This window comes from Mustela nivalis, assembly GCF_964662115.1.
Source record: "Mustela nivalis genome assembly, chromosome: 17".
In the NCBI taxonomy this organism is placed as follows: domain Eukaryota; kingdom Metazoa; phylum Chordata; class Mammalia; order Carnivora; family Mustelidae; genus Mustela; species Mustela nivalis.
The window spans coordinates 25,587,954-25,608,502 of record NC_139036.1 but is presented as its reverse complement, the minus strand read 5'-3'; the positions used below and the strand labels follow the sequence as shown (position 1 = coordinate 25,608,502).

General features: G+C 39.2%; 1 protein-coding gene across 3 annotated transcripts in view; it reads right to left on the bottom strand.

Annotated features, from left to right (window-relative positions):
• Positions 1-20,549, bottom strand: part of AP2B1 (adaptor related protein complex 2 subunit beta 1) — a 127,822-nt gene that overhangs the window by 28,610 nt on the left and 78,663 nt on the right. For 2 of the 3 annotated variants that reach the window (XM_082707326.1, XM_082707327.1), the window contains exons 15-18: positions 18,142-18,183; positions 17,141-17,287; positions 14,065-14,210; positions 9,997-10,126 (exon numbers count right to left, since the gene is read on the bottom strand). In XM_082707326.1, coding sequence (XP_082563452.1) covers positions 9,997-10,126; positions 14,065-14,210; positions 17,141-17,287; positions 18,142-18,183 — 465 coding nt within the window. The remainder of the gene's footprint in view (positions 1-9,996; positions 10,127-14,064; positions 14,211-17,140; positions 17,288-18,141; positions 18,184-20,549) is intronic. The other variant, XM_082707328.1, reaches the window with a different exon arrangement.

Genomic DNA, 20,549 nt, shown 5'->3' with positions numbered 1-20,549 from the left:
TTTTTAAAATTTTTATTTATTTGATAGACAGAGATCACAAGTAGGCAGAGGCAGGCCAAGAGAGAAGGGGAAGCAGGCTCCCTGCTGAGCAGAGAGACTGATGCGGGGTTCGATCCCAGGACCCTGAGATCATGACCTGAGCCGAAGGCAGAGGCTTAACCCACTGAGTCACCCAGGGGCCCCCACAAATCACTTTTATTAACCACTTTGGAACTACTGTATGAAATTCATTATTGCTCAAGATTTGCAGCTTGGGGCTCTGTTACTTAAGTAATCTGATCTCAGACCCACCCCTCCTTTTTTTTTTTTTTTTTAAATGAGGAACTAGGTCTCAAGCTTGGGTGTTCTGAGAACTGAATTCTGGATTCCAGGAACAACTGTGTCCTGCCACTGATGCCAGATTTATGATCCACCTGGACCAGCTCTGCTTATCAAAATACAGAATTCTTGTCTACTGCTTATGGTGGTTCTTCAAAGATGGAAGTTGCTATTAATAGATATATCCTAACAGAGAGTCTCAGAAGCCAGTATCTGAGTGTCGGTTACAGAAAGACAAAAGATACTGCCCAGTAGAATCTTGATTACCTTAATAAAAAGGATAAGGAATATTCTCAACAGGGATAACCTAGTAAAAAAGCAGTATCTAGTACATAAGATACTCTAAATTCTCAGATGAGACATGAAAAGTACATCATATTGGAAGCAGCAATCACAGAAAGTAATTTTTTCTTTCTTTGGTAGTAAAATGTTTTAATCCTTCATAACCAAGCCTCCATGACCTACACAGTGCTAATGGAATATTTCAGGTTCTGTCCTGTCTACAGGGGTTATTTTCAGCCCTGGCTCTACCTGTCCGACCTGGGAATCTCTTACAGCTCCCATAAAATCTACCACTTCAAGGTCTCCACAGCTGTTCAAGCAACGTGCAGTCCCATAAAAGCAACCAGAGTGCATAGTCCTCAACTGTGGATCCTGGGAGACCAAAGGACGTTTTCAATACTGAACCTGTTTGGCTTGCACAACAGTCAAGAAAACTCAGCAAATGCCAAGCTGGTTAGCTTCATCTGATGGAAGCTGCTGAAAAGGTCTTCCATTTGGAAGCATTTATCAGTTTTTTTGGTGTAACAGCTACAGCTGTGGGCTTTCTGAGTGTGAACTGACATATGTAAGCCATGAAATACCAGGGACAGGGACCATCTGCAACTGATTGTCTCACAGGCTGCGACTCAAATGTAGGAGTAGCAAGGGACAGAATTTTCTCAAGGCCACACACTGGCAAAAAACCCTTTTGGCTGACTAAGATCTTAAAGATATGAATAAATAAGACTGTAAGATTGTGTTCTTTGCAGCTGGGAGCTTCAGCACTTTCTGCCCTAATCATTCAAACGTTAAAATGAAAGAAGTTGTTTTATTTTATTTTATTTTTTAAAAGATTGTTTTATTTATTTCACAGACAGAGATCACAAGTAGGCAGAGAGGCAGGCAGAGAGAGAGAGGAAGGGAAGCAGGCTTCCTGCTGAGCAGAAAGCCCGGTGTGGGGCTCGATCCCAGGACCCTGGGGTCATGACCTGAGCCGAAGGCTGAGGCTTAACCCAGAAGTTGTTTTAGAAGAGACATTCAAAGAAAAAACCCAAGAGACATTTTTGCTAAAATTCATCCTCCTATCTAACAATCCTTATGTAGGATTTAAAGGCGACAGATTGATAACAAACACCATATATAGGAAAAACCCAATTATTTATCCATAAGTTTACCTCCAAGGCTCCTAATTATAAAGTGGTATAGAAGGAAAGAAGAATTTTTATAAAGGTGCTATCAGACTTTCAGGTAAAGATAGCAGACTGAAAAATCACAATGATGATTTCCTTCTCCTGAAAGAAATTCTGCCATAATTAAAGAAAAAAAAATTTAAGGGTATAAATTATAAAGATAAGGTAGGAAAAAAATACAATAGCAACAAAGTCTGGGTGACTGTAAAAGACATGGATCAGCAGCACCACAATTCTCAAAGACTCAGGACTGGCAGCATGTCTGGAACTGTATGGGTTGGAGTGGGGGGACGCAGGGCGGGAGTGCCAAAAGAAAGAGCATTAAAATGCAGTTGTACTCCCAAATCCCCACCACCACCACTCTAAGCTACCTTAGCCCCTCAGCGAAAAAATAGAGATTAATTCTTTTAGAAGATAAAATACACGGTACTTTGAAGGGTGTCAGGCATGGCTGAGGGGTGGTGGATTCAGTGAATTTATGCATAATGAATGCTGACACTCTCCAGCCATCTTTCCCAATTTAGCTGCCAGAAAGCTAGCAGAAAGCCTTTATATTCTAGACAAGAGAGTCAAAGATAATTTTTGGAAGAATTAAGCCAGCCCAAGAAGATAGACATTTAAGTACTAACACAGAGGATTCCAGTTGCCCTCAATGATAAGTAAAATGGAGCTCTGGTCCTGGGTCTCATGGTTTAGAAGCCATACTCTGATCTTCCTCTGGCCTCCCCGCAACTCATGGACAGAAGAATCATCAGGACCAAAGGGATATGCCCAGACAGAACACACAGAATCTCCTGGCAGACAGACCCAACACTGTTTTCAGGGCCTGCTTGAGATACTTCTACTAATCATTTTTCCTGAGGGTCAGTTAGCATGCCCTTAGGTCCAAGGAATGACCAAAGGGTAGAGATAGGATGAAGGCGACTAGAACGTGAAAAACGTTTCTCCACTTACACTCCTGAGTGGATAAATGGGGAATTTTAGTAGAGAACCAAATGGAAATCCTAGAGGAAAGTACAACATGTGAAATGAAAATTATAGTGGATGAATTTAACAGAAAGCTGTAGTGTACAGAACAAAGAGTTGGGATACTTGAAGATATATCAATAGGAATTATCCAGTAAAAAGAACAGAGAGAACGAAGACAGTTTCAGTGATCTGATGGACAATATCAAGTAGTCTAACATTTGTGTAACTGGAGTTCCAGAAGAAGAGAGATAATTGTGCAGGAAAAATTTGAAGAAATAATGGCAAAATTTTCCCAAGTTTAGGTAAAACTATCAACTTACAGATCCAAGAAGGTCAGTGAACCCTCAGCCTGGTAAACACAAGGGAAACATCTAGGTACATAATGGTTAAACCGCTGAAAACCAAAGATATTAAGAATAAGAGAGGGAACCCACAGATCAGCACCATCCAAGAAAACTTTCTGTAAAGGTGGAAATGTTCTGCTTCCATAATGCCCAACCTAGTAACTACTAGCCACATGTGCACCAGAAATGTGACCAATGCAACTGAAGAAATGAGATTTTATTTTAATTAATTTCAATTTATATAGCCACATATGGCTAATGCCCATCATAATGAACAGTGTAGCCAAAGAGAATTATGAGATATCAAGCCATCATAATATGTGCACTTTAATGATTCAAACAAACAGTAAAAATAGAAACAAAACAGTTTAAGATATGGAGGTAACTGGAAACCTAAACACTGGGTATTTCATGTTAAGGCATTCTTATTAATTTTTTAATGGGAACAAAAGTTATTGTGGTTATATTTTTTAAAAGAAACCTGCTTTAAAGATATATATATTGAAATTTCACAGATGAAATGGTATGTCTGAGATCTGCCTCAAAATTAAATGGAGTAGGGCTATGGACGGGGTATACATGAAAGAGTACTAACTATAGATAATCACTGAAGCTCAATGATGGGTACGGTATACAGGGACTCATAACACTATTCCGTTTACTTTTGTAACATTAAGAATTTTCCACAAAAAGTTTTTAAAAAGTAGAGCAAAAGGAGAAAGATGGAAAATAAGAAGGTAAAACAGGGATTGGCTCAGGAGGGTCAACATCCAAATGACAAGACTTCTAATAAGAGAAACAAAAAATAAAGGGAGATCTACAAATTTAAAAAAAAAAAAAAAAATCCCAGAACTGAGGGCTACAAGTTTCCACTTTGAAAGAGCCCAGTGAGTACCTAGTACAATGGATGAAAAGGCTCATACCTCTTGAAGGACATCATTATAAAATTTCAGAATATGAGAGATAGAGAAAGGAACTTATAAGCTTTCTTTTTTTTTTTTTTAAGATTTTATTTATTTATTTGACAGAGATCACAAGTAGGCAGAAAGGCAGGCAGAGAGAGAGAGAGAGAGAGAAAGAAGCAGGCTCCCTGCTGAGCAGAGAGTCCAATGTGAGGCTTGATCCCAGGACACTGGGATCATGACCTGGGCCAAAGGCAGAGGCTTTAACCCACTGAGCCACCCAGGCGCCCTCTTGTAAGCTTTCAATAAGAAAAAAATCAAGAATCAGAACCACATCAGACTAGAAGGAAAATGATTCCTAACCCAGATACACAGAAACTGTCAAAAGTATGAAGTAGACATTTTAGAACATGTGAAACTTCAAAACCTTTATTCTCTATATACTCATTCTCAGGAAGCTACCAGAGGATATTTTTCATCAAAATGAGGAAGTAAACAAAGAAAAGAAACATATAAATAGGAGACCCAGCACTGAAACGAGTTGAAAGCAATGAACTTCAGAGTGATGATGAAGGGAGATCCCAGGATGACGGCCAATCTTTCACAGATAAGAAAATCAGTCCAGAATAGAGCAGGTCAAAAGACTCCAGAAGGGACTTCAAGAAAGTGAAAAGTGAAAAGACTCCTTGGAAGGGTCTGATCTCATGGGAAGTTGGGACTGAATTATAATTAAAAACACAAAAAGTTAAGCTAACAAGAAGGGATAGTTATTAACAGGTAAGTATGCAACTGCTTACAAAAAGTTTTATGGAGAAAAAAATAATTACACTTTTTAGCTCAGCTTTGAAGTATAGTCCTAATAATGTAAACACTGCGGGTGCCTAGGTGGCTCAGTCTGCTAAGTGTCTGACTCTTGGTTTTGTTTGGTATGATCTCAGTGTCATGAGATCGAGCCCCACGTTGGGCTCCCTGCTCAGCAGGGAGTCTGCTTGTCCCTCTCCCTCTGCTCCTCTCTCTCTGCCTGCCTCTCTGCCTACTTGTAATCTCTGTCTGTCAAATAAATAAATAAAATCTTTTTAAAAAAATTTGTTTATAGGGGGTGCCTGGGTGGCTCAGTGAGTTGGGACTCTGCCTTCAGCTTGAGTCATGATCTCAGGATCCTGGGATTGAGCCCCGTGTCAGGCTCTCTGCTCGGTAGGGAGCCTGCTCTCCCTCCCCTTGCCTCCTGTCTCCTTGTGATCTCTTTCTCTGTGTCAAATAAATACATAAATAAAATCTTAAAAAAAAAAAGATTTAAATTATTTTTAGGGTGGCTCAGTTGTTAAGCGCCTGCCTTCAGGTCAGGTCATGACCCCAGGGTGCTGGAATCAACTCCCACATGGAGCTCCTTGTTCAGTGGGGAGCCTGCTCCTCCCTCTGCCTGCTTTGCCTGCTCATCCCTCTGCTTGTGTTCTCTCTCTCCATAAAAGATACATAAAATCTTAAAAAAAAAAATGTTTATAAAATCATGGACAAAACTAAAACCAATGATCTCATAAGGGTGTATACAGTGAGAAAGGAAGCCAAGCAGCTGCGGGAACTTTACAGCATTTGTACAAAGCCCAGGATGAACACAAGTTATGTTGTAGTCTATTGTCTTTTTGCAGACACTGACTTAATGAAGCAGTCACTTGCCAGGTGTCAAGTTTGAAGAGGTATATTGGGAAAATGTTTCTAAGCAACGAATACAGATGAAATGAAAGTCAAGGATATCAGAGTCAGAGACAACTCCTTTAGAAGTTAATTCTAATTTAGACATTTGTTAATGTTTTTTGTTTTATTTAAATAGAGGGAACCAATTCTCTTTTTAAAAGAATAGAATTGTATGCTATAAATAAATTCAAAATCAGATCCCACCAGAGGCATGCTAAACTTCATGTACTGTTTATAAATTGGATTCACAAAGGCTTTAACAACCAACATCGGTACAGTAGGAGATATTTTCTTGGCTCACATCTCTACTAGGTACTTAATTCTTGTCTCTAACGTAAAATCTGTTTTACATTTTAAGAGAGAATAGTGTCTTTTCAACCTTTGAATAGCGTTTCAGACAGACCAGACAGACCATAAGCAAGTAAGTTATTTGATGAGCACTGTAATAAAACATTTTTTAAAAAATATTTTATTTATTTGACAGAGATCACAAGTAGGCAGAGAGGCAGACAGAGAGAGGGGGGGTGAAGCAGGCTCCCTGCTGAGCATAGAGCCCAATGTGCGGCTCGATCCCAGGACCCTAGGGTCATGACCCGAACCTAAGGCAGAGGCTTAACCCACTGAGCAACCCAGGCGCCCCTAAAACATTTTTGTATTAAGTTCTACACGACAGTTCTGGCAGCTGGGTTTATTTGTCCTATATATTGAAAGGAAATTAGCCAAAATAATTTAACCCACACTGCCTTCTGAATTTCATTTCCTCAAACTCCAAACATTTTTTCCTTTCCTGATTTTATGGTCTGAAGTAGAAAAGCACTAATTTTCCCACATGAGTTCCTGGGTTTAAACACTATGTAAATATAATGTTTAAACACCAATCAATCTTCACCTGGCTTCATCTGGATCTTTATGATCTAAGCTTGTTGGAGTTAATATCTGATTCTTTTTGTTTATACTGGGACAAGGGCAGAATGGAAGCTGGTATCTAAAGTTAACCACCCCCCTTAAGCTAGCCATTACTTTCAATAAGCACCAGCAGACATTAAATAGAGCTGCCCGTAGAAGAAAATAAGTGTTTTTCTTTTAAGTTTTTGCTTATTTTCTCCCTGGGAAATGTCAATTTATGAGTAAATAGTCATAATTATGACATCCTTGAAAGAAGATGTAAAATTTTTAAAGGTCTGCGTCCTGTAATTTCAAGTTTGCAAAAACAAAAATTTACTAGTCCTAATCAATACTTCTGAAGGAAGGATTTGAACTAAGACTCAACTACTCTTTGTTTTTTTTTTTTTTTTAAAGATTTTATTTATTTATTTGACAGAGAGAGATCACAAGTAGATGGAGAGGCAGGCAGAGAGAGAGAGGAGGAAGCAGGCTCCCTGCTGAGCAGAGAGCCCGATGCGGGACTCGATCCCAGGACCCTGAGATCATGACCTGAGCTGAAGGCAGCGGCTTAACCCACTGAGCCACCCAGGCGCCCAAGACTCAACTACTCTTATGAGGGTTCCTTATTCGGGATGCTCATTTCACTGAAGGAGAAATGGAATTACAGATAGGAAGGTAAGCTGACATTCATTTATTTATTGATTCCGTTTTAAAAGCAGAAAAATTTGCCCTGGTTTCTGTGACCCAAATTCCCTTTCCTACTTCTACAGTAAAGCACTCTTGCATTCATGCTGACTGTCCTCAAATACTGTGCTGGAGGCTCTGTGGGCCAACAGGAGGTTAGATTTCAATGCAAAAGGAGCAGGTGTAGATTTGGGTTAGTTCCTTACTTCAGGATTCTGTGCTGGAAAAGCCCCTTAGCACACTGCTCTCATCATAGTAACAGCCAGTTCCATCTACACAGTAATCCTGTTTTGTTCTTCTAGTCTGAGCCAAGTTCTTTCATGACTCACTCATCATTGCTCCAAATCATTATACCCTTTGCAGAGAAAGAGGCATCCACTAACTGGCAACAAGGTAGGGAACTGGTGAACAGGCTTGGTGTGCTGGTATTTAAACTACTGAAAGAACATTAGTCTTAACTCCAAGTAACTGCACTGGTGATGTCTCACCATCAGTACTAGGATGCACACTGCTATTTCCAGAAGATTGAGCAATGGTATCCCACTTGTCTTGACTGGAAAGTGGAAGGTTGATATTTTTCTTTAATCATTTTTAACATATTTTATATTTTTAGTCTCATTCAGAATATTTATTTCAAGTTCTTGGTGGAAAGGGAATACTCATCCTCTGTCTGCTGTGTCTTCTGTCTTTCACAGCACACCTTTCCCTCTTTTTATGGTTCAATTTGTGAGCTGTTTTTTTTTTTTTTTTTTTTTAGATTTTATTTATTGATTTGAGAGAGTGAGCAAGCACAAGCAGGGTGGAGGGGCAGAGGGAGATGGAGTTGCTCAACCAACTAAGCCACCCAGAGGCCCCTGTGAGCTCACTTTCAAAGAGATTTTCTTTCAGCTGGGAGTTCTGATGGCTCTGAAGTTTAGAGCTGTTGCAAAACCAGTGGTTTTGCTTCTGCCAGGTACCCTGAGTTTTACCAGCCCTGGACCAATTTTACGTTAAGTTACTGGTGTGGAGAACGCTCTATCTACATATCTTGTATAAATTTAGACTACATGCCCATATATTATACCATGTACGGCTAAATATTGGGCCCTGGATTTGTCGTTAAGAGGGCATACAGAATACTTGCCAGAGAGAAACTTTTCCATCACCTGCCTTACTGGAAACATTCTTCCCAGTTTCCCTTCCACTGTGGAAGTCACCCTTCCAGGGTATCAGCTCTGTGCAGAGACCAGTTACAGTTCCCAATCTCAGGTGGACCCAGGGTTGTCTCTCTTGTCCTTACAAGCATTTAAAATCCCCGCGCCTGGGTGGCTCAGTGGGTTAAAGCCTCTGGCTTTGGCTCAGGTCATGATCCCAGGGTCCTGGGATCTAGCCCCACGTTGGGCTCTCTGCTCAGCAGGGAGCCTGCTTCCTCCTCTCTCTGCCTGCCTCTCTGCCTACTTGTAATCTCTGTCAAATAAATAAATAAAATCTTAAAAAAAAAAAAACCCACAACAGCTAGGGATTATATCTGTCTTAATAACCCTTTGATACTGCTACACTTGAGCTTATAAGCTTACTAGTCTGCCTTCATTTACCTGAATATAAGCTTGAAAGGCTTATATTTCAAAAGAGAAGTTCAAAACAGATGAAAACTGAGTGAAACTCTCAACTAGTACTTAAGCATTCTAAAAAATTCAGCACTTTCAAGATCAAGAGGCTTCTGCAGACCTGATAAAGTTCTGAGCTCCAGTAAGACGCTGCTACTTACAATAGTTATGTGCTAATAGGGAGCCTTTAAATCCAAATAACCGTATTTGTGGTTGTGTGTTCAAAGACAGCCTCTACATAAATCTGTTCTCATATAAATGACAAATCTGCTTCAAAAGTCTTTAGAAAAAAAGGTTTGTAAATAAGTAATACATCTTTACAAGTTTCTAAATATTTGTTAAGTAAAAGAACGAGTAACTTCCTATGTCAAGGTATGACTTTTTTTTTTTTTTTTTTTTAAAGTAGGCTCCACGCTCAGCATGGAGCCCGGTGTAGAGTCTGAACTCACAACCCTGAGATCAAGACCCATGCTGAGAGTGAGCTGGATGCTTAATGGACTGAGCCACCCACATACCCCAATCTGTTTTTATTTTTTTTTTTTAAGATTTTATTTATTTATTTGACAGACAGAGATCACAAGTAGTCAAGCAGGCAGGGAGAGAGAGGAGGAAACAGGCTCTCTATGGAGCAGAGAGCCCGATGTGGGGCTCAATTCCAGGACCCCAGGATCATGACCTGAGCTGAAGGTAGAGGCTTTAACCCACTGAGCCACCCAGGCACACCCTGTTTTTATTTTTAAATTAAACTCTACACCTATTGTGAGGCTCGAAATCACCACCCCAAGACTGAGTCACATGCTCTGCCAAATTAGCCAGCCAGGCACCAGAGTGACTCGGTTTTTTTTTTTTTTTTAAATTAAAAAAAAAAGGGGGCGGGGCCCAGGTGGCTCAATCATTAAGCAAACGACTCTTGATTTCAGCTAAGGTCATGGTATCAACCCCTGAGCTGGGCTCTGTGCTAGGCATGTAGACTGCGTAAGATTCTCCCTCTCCCTCTGTCCTTCCCCTGTGCCCTCTAAATAAACTTTTCTCCCTAGTTATTTCAAACCTGAATATTCCATGACCAAATCTAATATGAGGAAGAGAGAGGGGCTATTTTTTACATAAGTGAAATAAAACTGGAAAGGTATCAAGTTGTACCCCTTCAGTGAAATAAAACTCTAACCTGTAGGTTATTCAGAGGTTCCATCTTCATGACTGGGCCCAAGGTGTTGAGAGGCAGGGAGACGTCAATGCTCTGGTTCGGCATCAGTGGTGTATGGATGGCCAGAGGAGTGCTAGGGATGACACCAAAGCTAGGAAAGTGGATGAAAAAATTCCAGAGGTTAATCAGGAGGCAAGCTTTAGCCACATCTTTGGGCTCCAATGATTCATTGCTAGATTTGAACATAATTTTCAATAAAATTAAATGGAAAAAACAATGGAACCAAGATGCTTAATTCTAATTTGCTGTAACACTGATTACAATATAACCCATTTCCCATTAAATGGATTTGAGGAAGGAGAAAACATTCGTAAGTACAGAACTGCTTTGCTAGTTTCTTATGTTTCATACCACTAGAGAGACAGATTTAATAAGTTTCTTCCTCTCTCTTTTTTTTTTTAAGAACATCTTTTCTTAGAAAATCCTTGGGAGAAAGAAGACTTAAGAATACACATCCTGTAAAGTACGATAAATTAACTTTACTTCATAGCTTGATAACCTGCCTCAGCAACCCAGAAGATTATTTACTGGTAATTCTAATTTTCTTTTTGTTTACCAATATAAGACACAATTACTGGAAAAGAGACAATGAAAGTTAAGCAAAATTCACTGGCTTAGACAATCCAAATAACTAGGACAAGCTGGTCACTTTCTAAGCCTAAGGCAGGGAGTGTGTACCTACCAGTTTGACTTCACAGAGAAGCCTAATAACAATCAAGAATAGTAAAGAGATGGGAAAAACCCGATTCTGGAGTTACATAAATAACAAATACATATGAGAGCAGACATATTTTGGTTTGGCTTTTGTGTGTGTGTGTGGTGTTTTTTTTTTGAGCAAGAGTGGCACTAGAGAAAGCGAGCATATGGGCAAGCAGAGAGGAGGAAGGGGCAGAAGGAGAGAGAGACTCTTAAGCAGGCTCCACGCTCATGACCCTGAGATCATGACCTGAGCTGAAATCAAGAGTTGGACACTTAACCAACTGAGCCCCCCAGGTTTCCTAAGAACAGATGTGTCTTATGTACAAGAAATACAAGAATTTCAAATAGATGGAGCATAAAGGGAAAAGTAGACCTACAGGTGTAACAAATACACAAATGAATGATATAAATTTATATTGAATTTGTGTTCTAATTAGCCTCAGGAAGGAAGATGGGACTATAATATTTATAAAGTAACTATAGAGTTTATACAGGTAATACATATAACTATAGGGTTTATATAGGTAATTATCTTTCAAGAGTCATAGGATGGCAGAAGAAACATTTTCTTTTTCTTAACCTATGCTTTGGAATATCAAAATGTAGTAATAAAGTGATCCTGAGAATAATTCACGACTCATTTTGGTGTAATATTTATAGATCAAAAAACCACTGTGCTCTTTTGATCCTGTTCTCATGGTCAGCAAACTCTATCTGAAGGCAATACTGGGATAGAAACATGACAGCAGCTTAGTTCCTAATCTTCGAATTGCTCCTCTTGGAAATGATACAGAAAAAAACAAAGAAAAATTCCTTGCAAAAAATTCTCTACCCACAGACAAAATGATTTATCTACGTAGAAAACTGTAAGGAATCTACAAGAAAGCCACCAGAACTAATAAGGGAATTTAACAAAGTTGCATAAGTTCAACATAGAAAAATAAATATTACTTCTGTATTAATGAGAATGCTATTTTTTTTAAAGATTTTATTTATTTATTTGACAGACAGAGATCACAAGTAGGCAGAGAGGCAGGCAGAGAGAGAGAGAGAGAGAGAGGGAAGCAGGCTTCCTGCGGAGCAGAGAGCCGATGCGGGGCTCGATCCCAGGACCCTGAGATCATGACCTGAGCCGAAGGCAGCAGCCCAAACCACTGAGCCACCCAGGCGCCCCGAGAATGCTATTTTTTATATCATCAAAACTACGACATACTTAACTCTGATGACAGACATGCAAGATCTATACAAGAGAAATTATAAAACAGTGCAGAGAGAAGTTAAAGATAACCTAATAGAAAAAGCAAGCTGATGGATTAGAACTTGGTATCGTTTGATATCAATTCTCTCCCAAACTGATCTACACTCTCAAAATCCCAGCAGGCAAAGGACCTAGAATTGCCAAAACAATTTTGAAAAAGAGCAAAAGTGGAGAGTTTGTACTATCTGATTTCAAGGCTCACTATGGAAAAAAATAAGTTCATTTTGACTCTCTTACTTTACACCACATTTAAAAATTATTTCAAAATGGATTATAAAAGTTAGTGTTAGAGCTAAATCTATACCACTTCTATTAAACACACACACACACACACACACACACACACACACACACACGAAAAACGTTCTTTGTATCCACAGGCCAGGCAAAGATTTCTTAGAACACAAAGCGCATAAGCAATACAAACCTTTTTCTTTTTGAAAGACACTGTTAGGAAAATAAAGGCACAGAAAATATTTGCAAGACATATATCTGACAAAGGATTTGCACCCACAATATATAAAGAACTTTTACTACTTGATAATGAAACTGAAAAAAGAAAGATCTGAGCAGATACTTCACTAAAGATATAATAGTCACTACACTGATGAACAAATTACTCAATATCATTAGTCATTAGGGAAATGCAAATCAAAATGAGAAGTAAATTAAACTGCAAGTCACTATAAACTCATAAGAATGGCTGAAATTGGTAAATAGCTGGAAATAGAACTAGTCTGACAAAAGGAAACACAGACTTTCTAGATAAGTGATTTCTAATGTACCTAACTTTCAATCTAAGGTATAAAAGTTATTTCCAAATGCCTAGAAATAAGTAAGGCAGTCACTGATATAAGTTGTTACTGACAGATTTTATTAAATCTGCTTAAAGGTCCAATTACTACTTTATCAGAAACAAGTGTGATTATCTTTTTTATGAATAAATGGACCTGCCATCAAAGTCTAGCAGGCAGTTTCCTGAAGCATGATATTTAATATAAAACAGTGATGTTTCAGAACTACAGAAAATCAGTATTTACATCTTCATGGTCCCTTCCTTATTAAGGCAAAGAATTCATTGCTAAAAGCAGATCGCTTGCCTACATTACTTAGCTAACAGGTGGAGAGACTATGTTCATCAACCAATTATGTTCATTTTCCCCACCAAAATGTGGGCTTTGGATACTCATCTGTTTTGTTCACTATTCTAGCCCCAGTACCTAGAATGTCTGGCACATAGATGCTACAACATTATTTGTTGAATGTATAAATGCATTTCAATGAAAACTTTTTGTGTGTGTAATTGGTTTATTAAAAACTTCCTAGTCCTAGAATCCTTTAAGAAGGCAGTAAGTTCTGGTTTCCTTTTTTTTTTTTTTTTTAAGATTTTATTTATTTATGCAACAGACAGATACACAGTGAGAGAAGGAACACAAGCATGGGAGGGGAAGTGGAAGAGGGAGAAGCAGGCTTCCTGTAGAGCAGAGCGCCTGATGCTCGGCTCAATCCCAGGACCCTGGGATCGTGACCTGAGCCAAAGGCAGATGCTTAACGACTGAGCCACCCAGGCGCCCCTGGTTTCTGTTTTCCATATGGATGAGTTTCCCAACAAAATTTCAAGGGCCTCCAGAGTGAAAGCTGACAAGTGAATAGACATGCAAGACCAGCTCTCACTCTACACCCAAATGTGCCAACATGAGAGTTTTAAACAAATTGTTAAAAATGGAATATTGGCAGGCACCTGGGTGGCTGAGTTGGTTAAGCATCTGCTTTTGTCTCAGGTCATGATCCCAGGGGCTTGGGATGGAGTCCCACATGGCACTCCCTGCTCAGCTGGGAGTCTGCTTCTCCCTCTGCTCCTCCCTCTGCCCCCCCCCCGCTTGTGCTCCCTTTCCCTCCCCCCAAAATAAATAAATAAAATCTTAAAAAGATCATCTCTCTCACTCTTCCCCTATCCCTCTTCACCCTAATAAATAACCAAAACAAATAAAAAAAAAAAAAGGGAACACTGGCTTGTTGTACACAAGGCACATTGCTGTTTCATGACCAAGCTGAGGACTCAGACTTCTTACCTATTCTTGTTAAACTGGATTGCAAAGTCTGTCATGTGTTGCAAAGCTTTGTTGGTGAAGTTCATTTCCATATAGATGTGCCCTTGGCGGTGAGTAAATGTTCCGGAAATCTCCAAGCCTTTAGCTTTTACTGCAGGCAGCCAGACCTAAGAGACAGTATAGAGCCAAGTGGAACCACACACGATTTATCTCAATGCTATTTATTTTGATTATATAAAGATGAAATTAAGATTTGGCTTCTTCAGGCAATTATGGTGATTTTTATACTATATCAAGTCAGATGCAAAAGGCTCTAGATATTCTCTGAATTTTGAGATTGTTCTCAATTTAAGAACCAAACCAAACCAAACCAAACCCACACAAAAACAGTTTATGAAAAACCTGGCTAGTTCTCCATCTTCTGTTCAACTTGGTCATTTTACTGCTTGACTACTGCTACCAAATGTATATACAAGGAAAAGAGAAATTCCAATGAGCACAGTGTGTTTTTTTTATTAGCCCCTCTGGTAAAAAGCTTAAAAGGGAGAAAACTGAATCGACTAATGAAAATAGCATGTCTGTATCTTTGAATACTTCTTTTTTTTTTTTTAAATCATCACTAAAACCATTATTAGTAGTCTTAAGGGCAAGGGACTTACATATATATGTCTTATGTGTATATATATATATTTTTTTTTTTTTAAGATTTTTTTTTTTTTTTAAATTTGACAGAGAGAGATCACAAGTAGGCAGAGAGGCAGGTGGGACAGGGTGGGGGAAGCAGGCTCCCCGCTGAGCAGAGAGCCCTATGCAGGGCTCAATCCCAGGGCCCTGAGATCATGACCTGAGCCTAAGGCAGAGGCTTAACCCAATGAGCCATCCAGGCACTCCTCTTACGTATATTTTTAACTCTTACTACAGTTTCTGGTAAATAGTACTTATATGTGGCTTAAGTAATATGAATGCCTGTCTTCTCTATATAATCCATTATTCATCCTTGACCCTAGAACCTGTGATAATCCTGGACTATATGAGTTAATTAAAAAAAAGTCCGGGGGCACCTGGGTGGCTCAGTGAGGTGTATGACTCTTGATTTTTGACTAAGGTCATGATCTCAGGGTCATGAGACTGAGCTCCAAGTTGGGCTTTGAGCTTAGTAGGGAGGGTGCTTGAGATCCTCTTCCTCCCCTCTGCTCCTCCCACTCTTGCTCTCTAAAAATAAATAAATCTTAAAAAAAAAAAAAAAAAAACCAGGAAATTCATGAACTGTTCTAACCATCTAAGACAAAATACCAAAACATCAGTAGGTGGTTGAATAAATATTAAAACATATTCAGCCATGCCAAAGACAAAAAGGAAAGGAAGGAAGAAAATGAAATCAAACAACCACAAGATATTTTTCATCTATTGGAGGGTAAAAATCCTAAAAGTCAATAATACTCAATGGAAAATTTAAGCAATGTGGCACTTTGTACTGTGTTGCTGGAAATATAATCTGATGTCACCTTTTGGAAGGTTTGAGGAAAATGTCTATTTTAAAATGTTTAAATGATCAAGCACACTGCAGGTTTACCTTATAGCCATACTTACAAAAATATACCAGGATAAAAAATATCTGTATACCAGGATATACATATACAAAGATGTTCACTGCAACACTGTATTAACAAAAAAGGGGAAGGGAGGTGGTAGGACCAAGCGAATAACCTGTATGTCTATCAATAGGAGAATGATTAAATAAGTTGTGGCACATCAATAGAGTGGATACAGACATTCAAAATAATAGAGTAGGGAAAAAATAAGATGCAAAACAGTATATTCCATGGACATAATACTGTTAAAGAACACAGACATACAGGTACACGCATAATCCTTTTCTTCTGGTAGGACACACAATAAAGTTAATAGTGGCTATCCGTGGGAAAGTGAGGACAGAGAAATTAATTTTTTCTTTTTTAAAAATATTTTATTTATTTATTTGACAGACAGAGATCACAAGCAGGCAGAGAGGCAAGCAGGCTGGGGGTGGGAGCAGGCTGGGGGTGGGAGAGGTGGAAAGCAGGCTCCCCGCTGAGCAGAGAGCCTGATGTGGGGCTCAATCCCAGGACCCTGAAATCATGATCTAAGCAGAGGCTTTAACCCACTGAGCCACCCAGGCACCCCGAGAAATTAATTTTCTATCTGTCATTTCTATATTACTTATATTTGTTATTAGTATGTATTACTTTAATGTCAGTAAACAAATGCATTAGAAAATCTTAGACGCAATAATTAAATTCTGTGGGATAATATCTAACACAGAAACCTCACAACCAAGTTACTGTACTGGGCCAAAATATTATGGCTCAGTTTTAAATCCTATTTTTGGCTGCTCTATTCAGTAGCTGTGTAGACAAACTTATGACCCTAGACTGGTCTATAGCTCTGTAACAGGGTCCTCCAGAGTCAGATGAGAAGGCAGAGAATTCAGGAAATAAACAGGCATGTTGTTCCCCAGAAAGGCACAATTACAAGAAACTGAGCTACTATTCCCAAAGGCTGAAATAAGCTTCACTTACAGCAGTTTCCACTTTTGAAACTCAGTCTGAGCAGGACATTAAGCAAGGTTGAGACTAGAAAAGCACCAATGACAGAAACCTAAATCAGAACTCTAAAAAGATAAGCTAAAATCCAAACGTGAGGAAGAGCACTCTAGAATCCATATGTAACACCAATCAAAAGGGGAATGGAAGGAAAGAGAAGTAAAAATGTTACTCCTCTTCTCTATATTCTGCACTGCCCCCCCCACTTCCACTGCCTCTCACTGTTGCATTAACCGGACTTACACTAGACTGACGTCAGTGCTGACAAACCAGAAAATATTTCTAAACAAGAGAACAAAACACAAATATTTAATATTTCCAATTTTAAGTCTAATTATAAAAGAAGTTACAGAGGATGCTATGGTGCTTCATATTGCTAAATTTCAGGCTACTTTTCATCTTCCTCTTAAACTCTCTAGGACAAGGGCCCAAACCTTGGATTTAGTATCAGTGGAAGTAACAAAAAATGTTAGTAATTCAGGTATTGTTCATTAAGAAAGTATCACTTTACTTACAGCCTTAGGAGCCACATATCCACCAGGTGCCATGCCTATTCCCGTGGAGAGTTCAAACAGGTCATTCAGACCACTGCTGACCACAGCAGGAGTAGGTGAAGGAGCAAAGGTTGCAGGCACTGATGAGGGGATGAAGGACTGTCCCACCTGCAGGGAAAAAGGCAAGGGGGAGGGAAACCAGGAAAAACAGATTAATAGCCCTTAACATGTTGCTCTGTATTTTAGTAGTATTGATAAAACAGTAAGAACATAACATAATTACAATATTCTTGGAGTTGAATTAGTATATTCTTTATCCTCTTAATCATCACAGTTATTTTTTCATCATTGATAAGGTACAAACACTCTTTAGAAGTTCTATCAGAAAGTAATCAGTAGGACCAGGAACAGAGTGATCCAAGATCTTTTCTGTTTGTTTCCAATTTTAGCTTCCATGATTCTGTGCAAAAGGCCTACAGGTACCCTAATAGAGGGGAGTCTGTTTCTATAGAAAGAAGAAGCATCCAACTTAGAAAATAGCTCTTTTCCCACTTGGGTGCAGACATTTAGGCATAAATATCTAGTAGGAAACTCTCCTGGGTGGGGGAGCTGGGTGGGGGAAATAGATATTCATAGCCCCCAGCCTCAGTCACTTACGAGGAGAGTCTCCCTCTGAGTCCAGCTGACTCTCTCAAGTTCTTTGTAGATGACACAAGAGAATAAGAGCTTTCTCCAGTCAAGATGGGAGGTTCCACTTCCTTTAGCTCTTTAATGTCAGGAAGACAAAGATCTCTGTAGACACCAGAGCACCAATCCCTAAAGATGTCCCTACACCACATGTGGTGTACGCCTCTGAAGAATCCAAGTAACCCTATGCTACTTTCTACCCTTCATACACTGCTATAGAGGTTTTGGTGTACAATGCTAGACAGCAGTGGTGGCTCGTCTGAGAATGTGTGCATAGGAAAGGCATCAAACAGGTGGCAGCGCATCCCATGGTGAAAAAAACGGATGGCACTTACTGCCGGACTTCCTCCAATGCCCCCGCCAAGGTCACTGCCAAGCTGAAAGAGAGAAAGGAGAGAGAGGAGAGAGAGGTAGAGTTGATTTAGCTAAGTACTAGATGCCCATATAGAATCTGTATATTGCTCTACCAAGTTGCTGGGAATACATGCTGTTCAACTTGACTCCCAAAGCCTAAAGAAATTCTAGATTGCAAAGAAATACGTTCTAGGGCAACTGAGTAGCACTACTGATGGTATGTGTGAGTTCTGAGAAAACATGGAAAGAAGATGGAGCTGGGACATCTCAGGGATGTTTCAGATCCAATCTTCCCACTGGGGTACATAGGCACAAACTTAAACCGGATTTAAAGATTTATGTATTCTAAGAAGCTCTAACTCTAAGCAGTAATGTCGTGAAAGTGTTTTATTTTTCTCCTAAAAAGAAACTTAAGGGAGAAAAAAAAAGCAAAGAAAAACTAAAATGTGCTTTGATCTACAAAACCTGCTTTCCCACTGAGAAGGTGGGAACCAAACCAGTATTGAGCAATTTCAACCTTCAAAAATTATAGGAGGAATAAGAGTGATTTTTTAGAATTTAGAACTTTTGTAAGAAAGAAAACAGCTGGGACAGGTCAAGAAACCCTACCCAGGGAGGAAGTAGGAAGGCATGCAATGCTTCAAATCTCTTTCACAGTCGATAGTACTAAGGAGAAATGCTGTGAGTTTTCTGGAGATCATGTAAAAGGATGCTAACTATTGGAGAATTAGATGGACTTAATTAGCTCGGTGACAGGAAAATCATTCCACACAGTCTTGAGCTGGCTTTTCTCCCACTCAGGGCTCTGACATAATTCATCCCAAAGTAAGGCTTCCATGACGAAAGCATTAAAGAAGAACTGAAGCTGAAAACAGCTGGCGTGAAGAAATATAAAACATATACATGACCAACAGTGCTGTATAAAAAGCAAACACCACCTTTTTTGGCTACAGTTCCACATCTGCCTCTTCCCTAGTTCTCACTGTGCATCTGAAATTCTTCTCTGAATCACCAAATGCCTTGTATGCTCTACAAACACTGTTTCCTTTATTATCTGTCATTTAGTGGTAGAAACTTAGAAATCTCCGTGCTGTTGTTATGTTAAAAAGCAAAACCTTACTGGTTTTCAGAATTTGAGAAAGGATTTTATCTTCTCAATGAAAAAAATACATGAAACAGGGTTGCTAAAATCTAAATAATAATCTATTCTGAAAAGCACTGAAACCTATGACAAAATCCCGTTTCCACTATGACAGAAAATGGGCCGGGCAGATGCTTCATAACTAGCATTAGTAAGCATTCTCTTCACTAAGATACAGAGCACTCCAAACCTTGAAGAGTGGTTTCTAGAACCTGGTTCCTGAAGCTTACTTAGTGGTTGAAAATAAGCCAAAATCGCACGTGTAAATAAATAAAAAGGTCACCACAATGAAAAATTTTAACAACTGGAAAAGTCTGAAAGCAAATAGAAAAGATATCACACATCTGCTTTTTTTCTGGTTCTGGAAAGCACATATCTGAAAACCACGTTTTATTCAAACAAACACTTATATAACATCAGCTGGATACAAGGCACTATGGGGAATGTAAAGATGCCAGGAAATGAGGGGAATATGTAGATGAATAAAATCCAGACTTTGCAAACTGGCAGGAGAAATAAAACATGAATGCAAAACCACACAGAATATACTAAAGCAGGGGAGAAAAAAGGAGAGAGACACAGAGAGAAGTACTGAAGGGAAGAGCTTCCTTTTGGCTGAAGAATAATGAAAAGCTACAAAGAGGTGGTAGTGTGGGATTATAAAAGCAAAAAGGGGGAGGTTATTTCCCAAATAGCATGCACAAATGCTGTAAAAAAAAAAAAAAAGAAGAAGAAGAAAAGCAGGATCAAGAAGAAGGAGTAGGCCAATTAAACTGAGCACAGGGTAGATATGTATAAAAAAAAAAAGTCACAGAATAAATTTGCAAAGACAGGCTTACTATGGGAGGTCTTTAATTTTTTCATTTCCCCTTCATAAAACCTTGGAAGTTTCATAGAATAAGATCTAAACTTTTTTTTTTTTTAAAGATTTATTTATTTATCTGAGAGACAGAGATCAGAAGGAGTCAGAGAGGCAGGCAGAGAAAGGTGGGGGGAGCACACTGCCTGCTGAGCAGAGAGCCTGACGCGGGGCTCGATCCCCGGTCCCCGAGACCGTGACCCAAGCAGAAGGCAGAGGCCCAACCCACTGAGCCACCCAGGCGCCCAGACCTAAACTTTCTAAGATTACTAATAACTACTTCAGTTATGTTCTATTAACTATGGTTTTCAACCTTAGATACACTATTAAATCAACCACTTGTGTGTATGTATCATATAGGACATTTAAAATACTGATTCCAAAGTCTC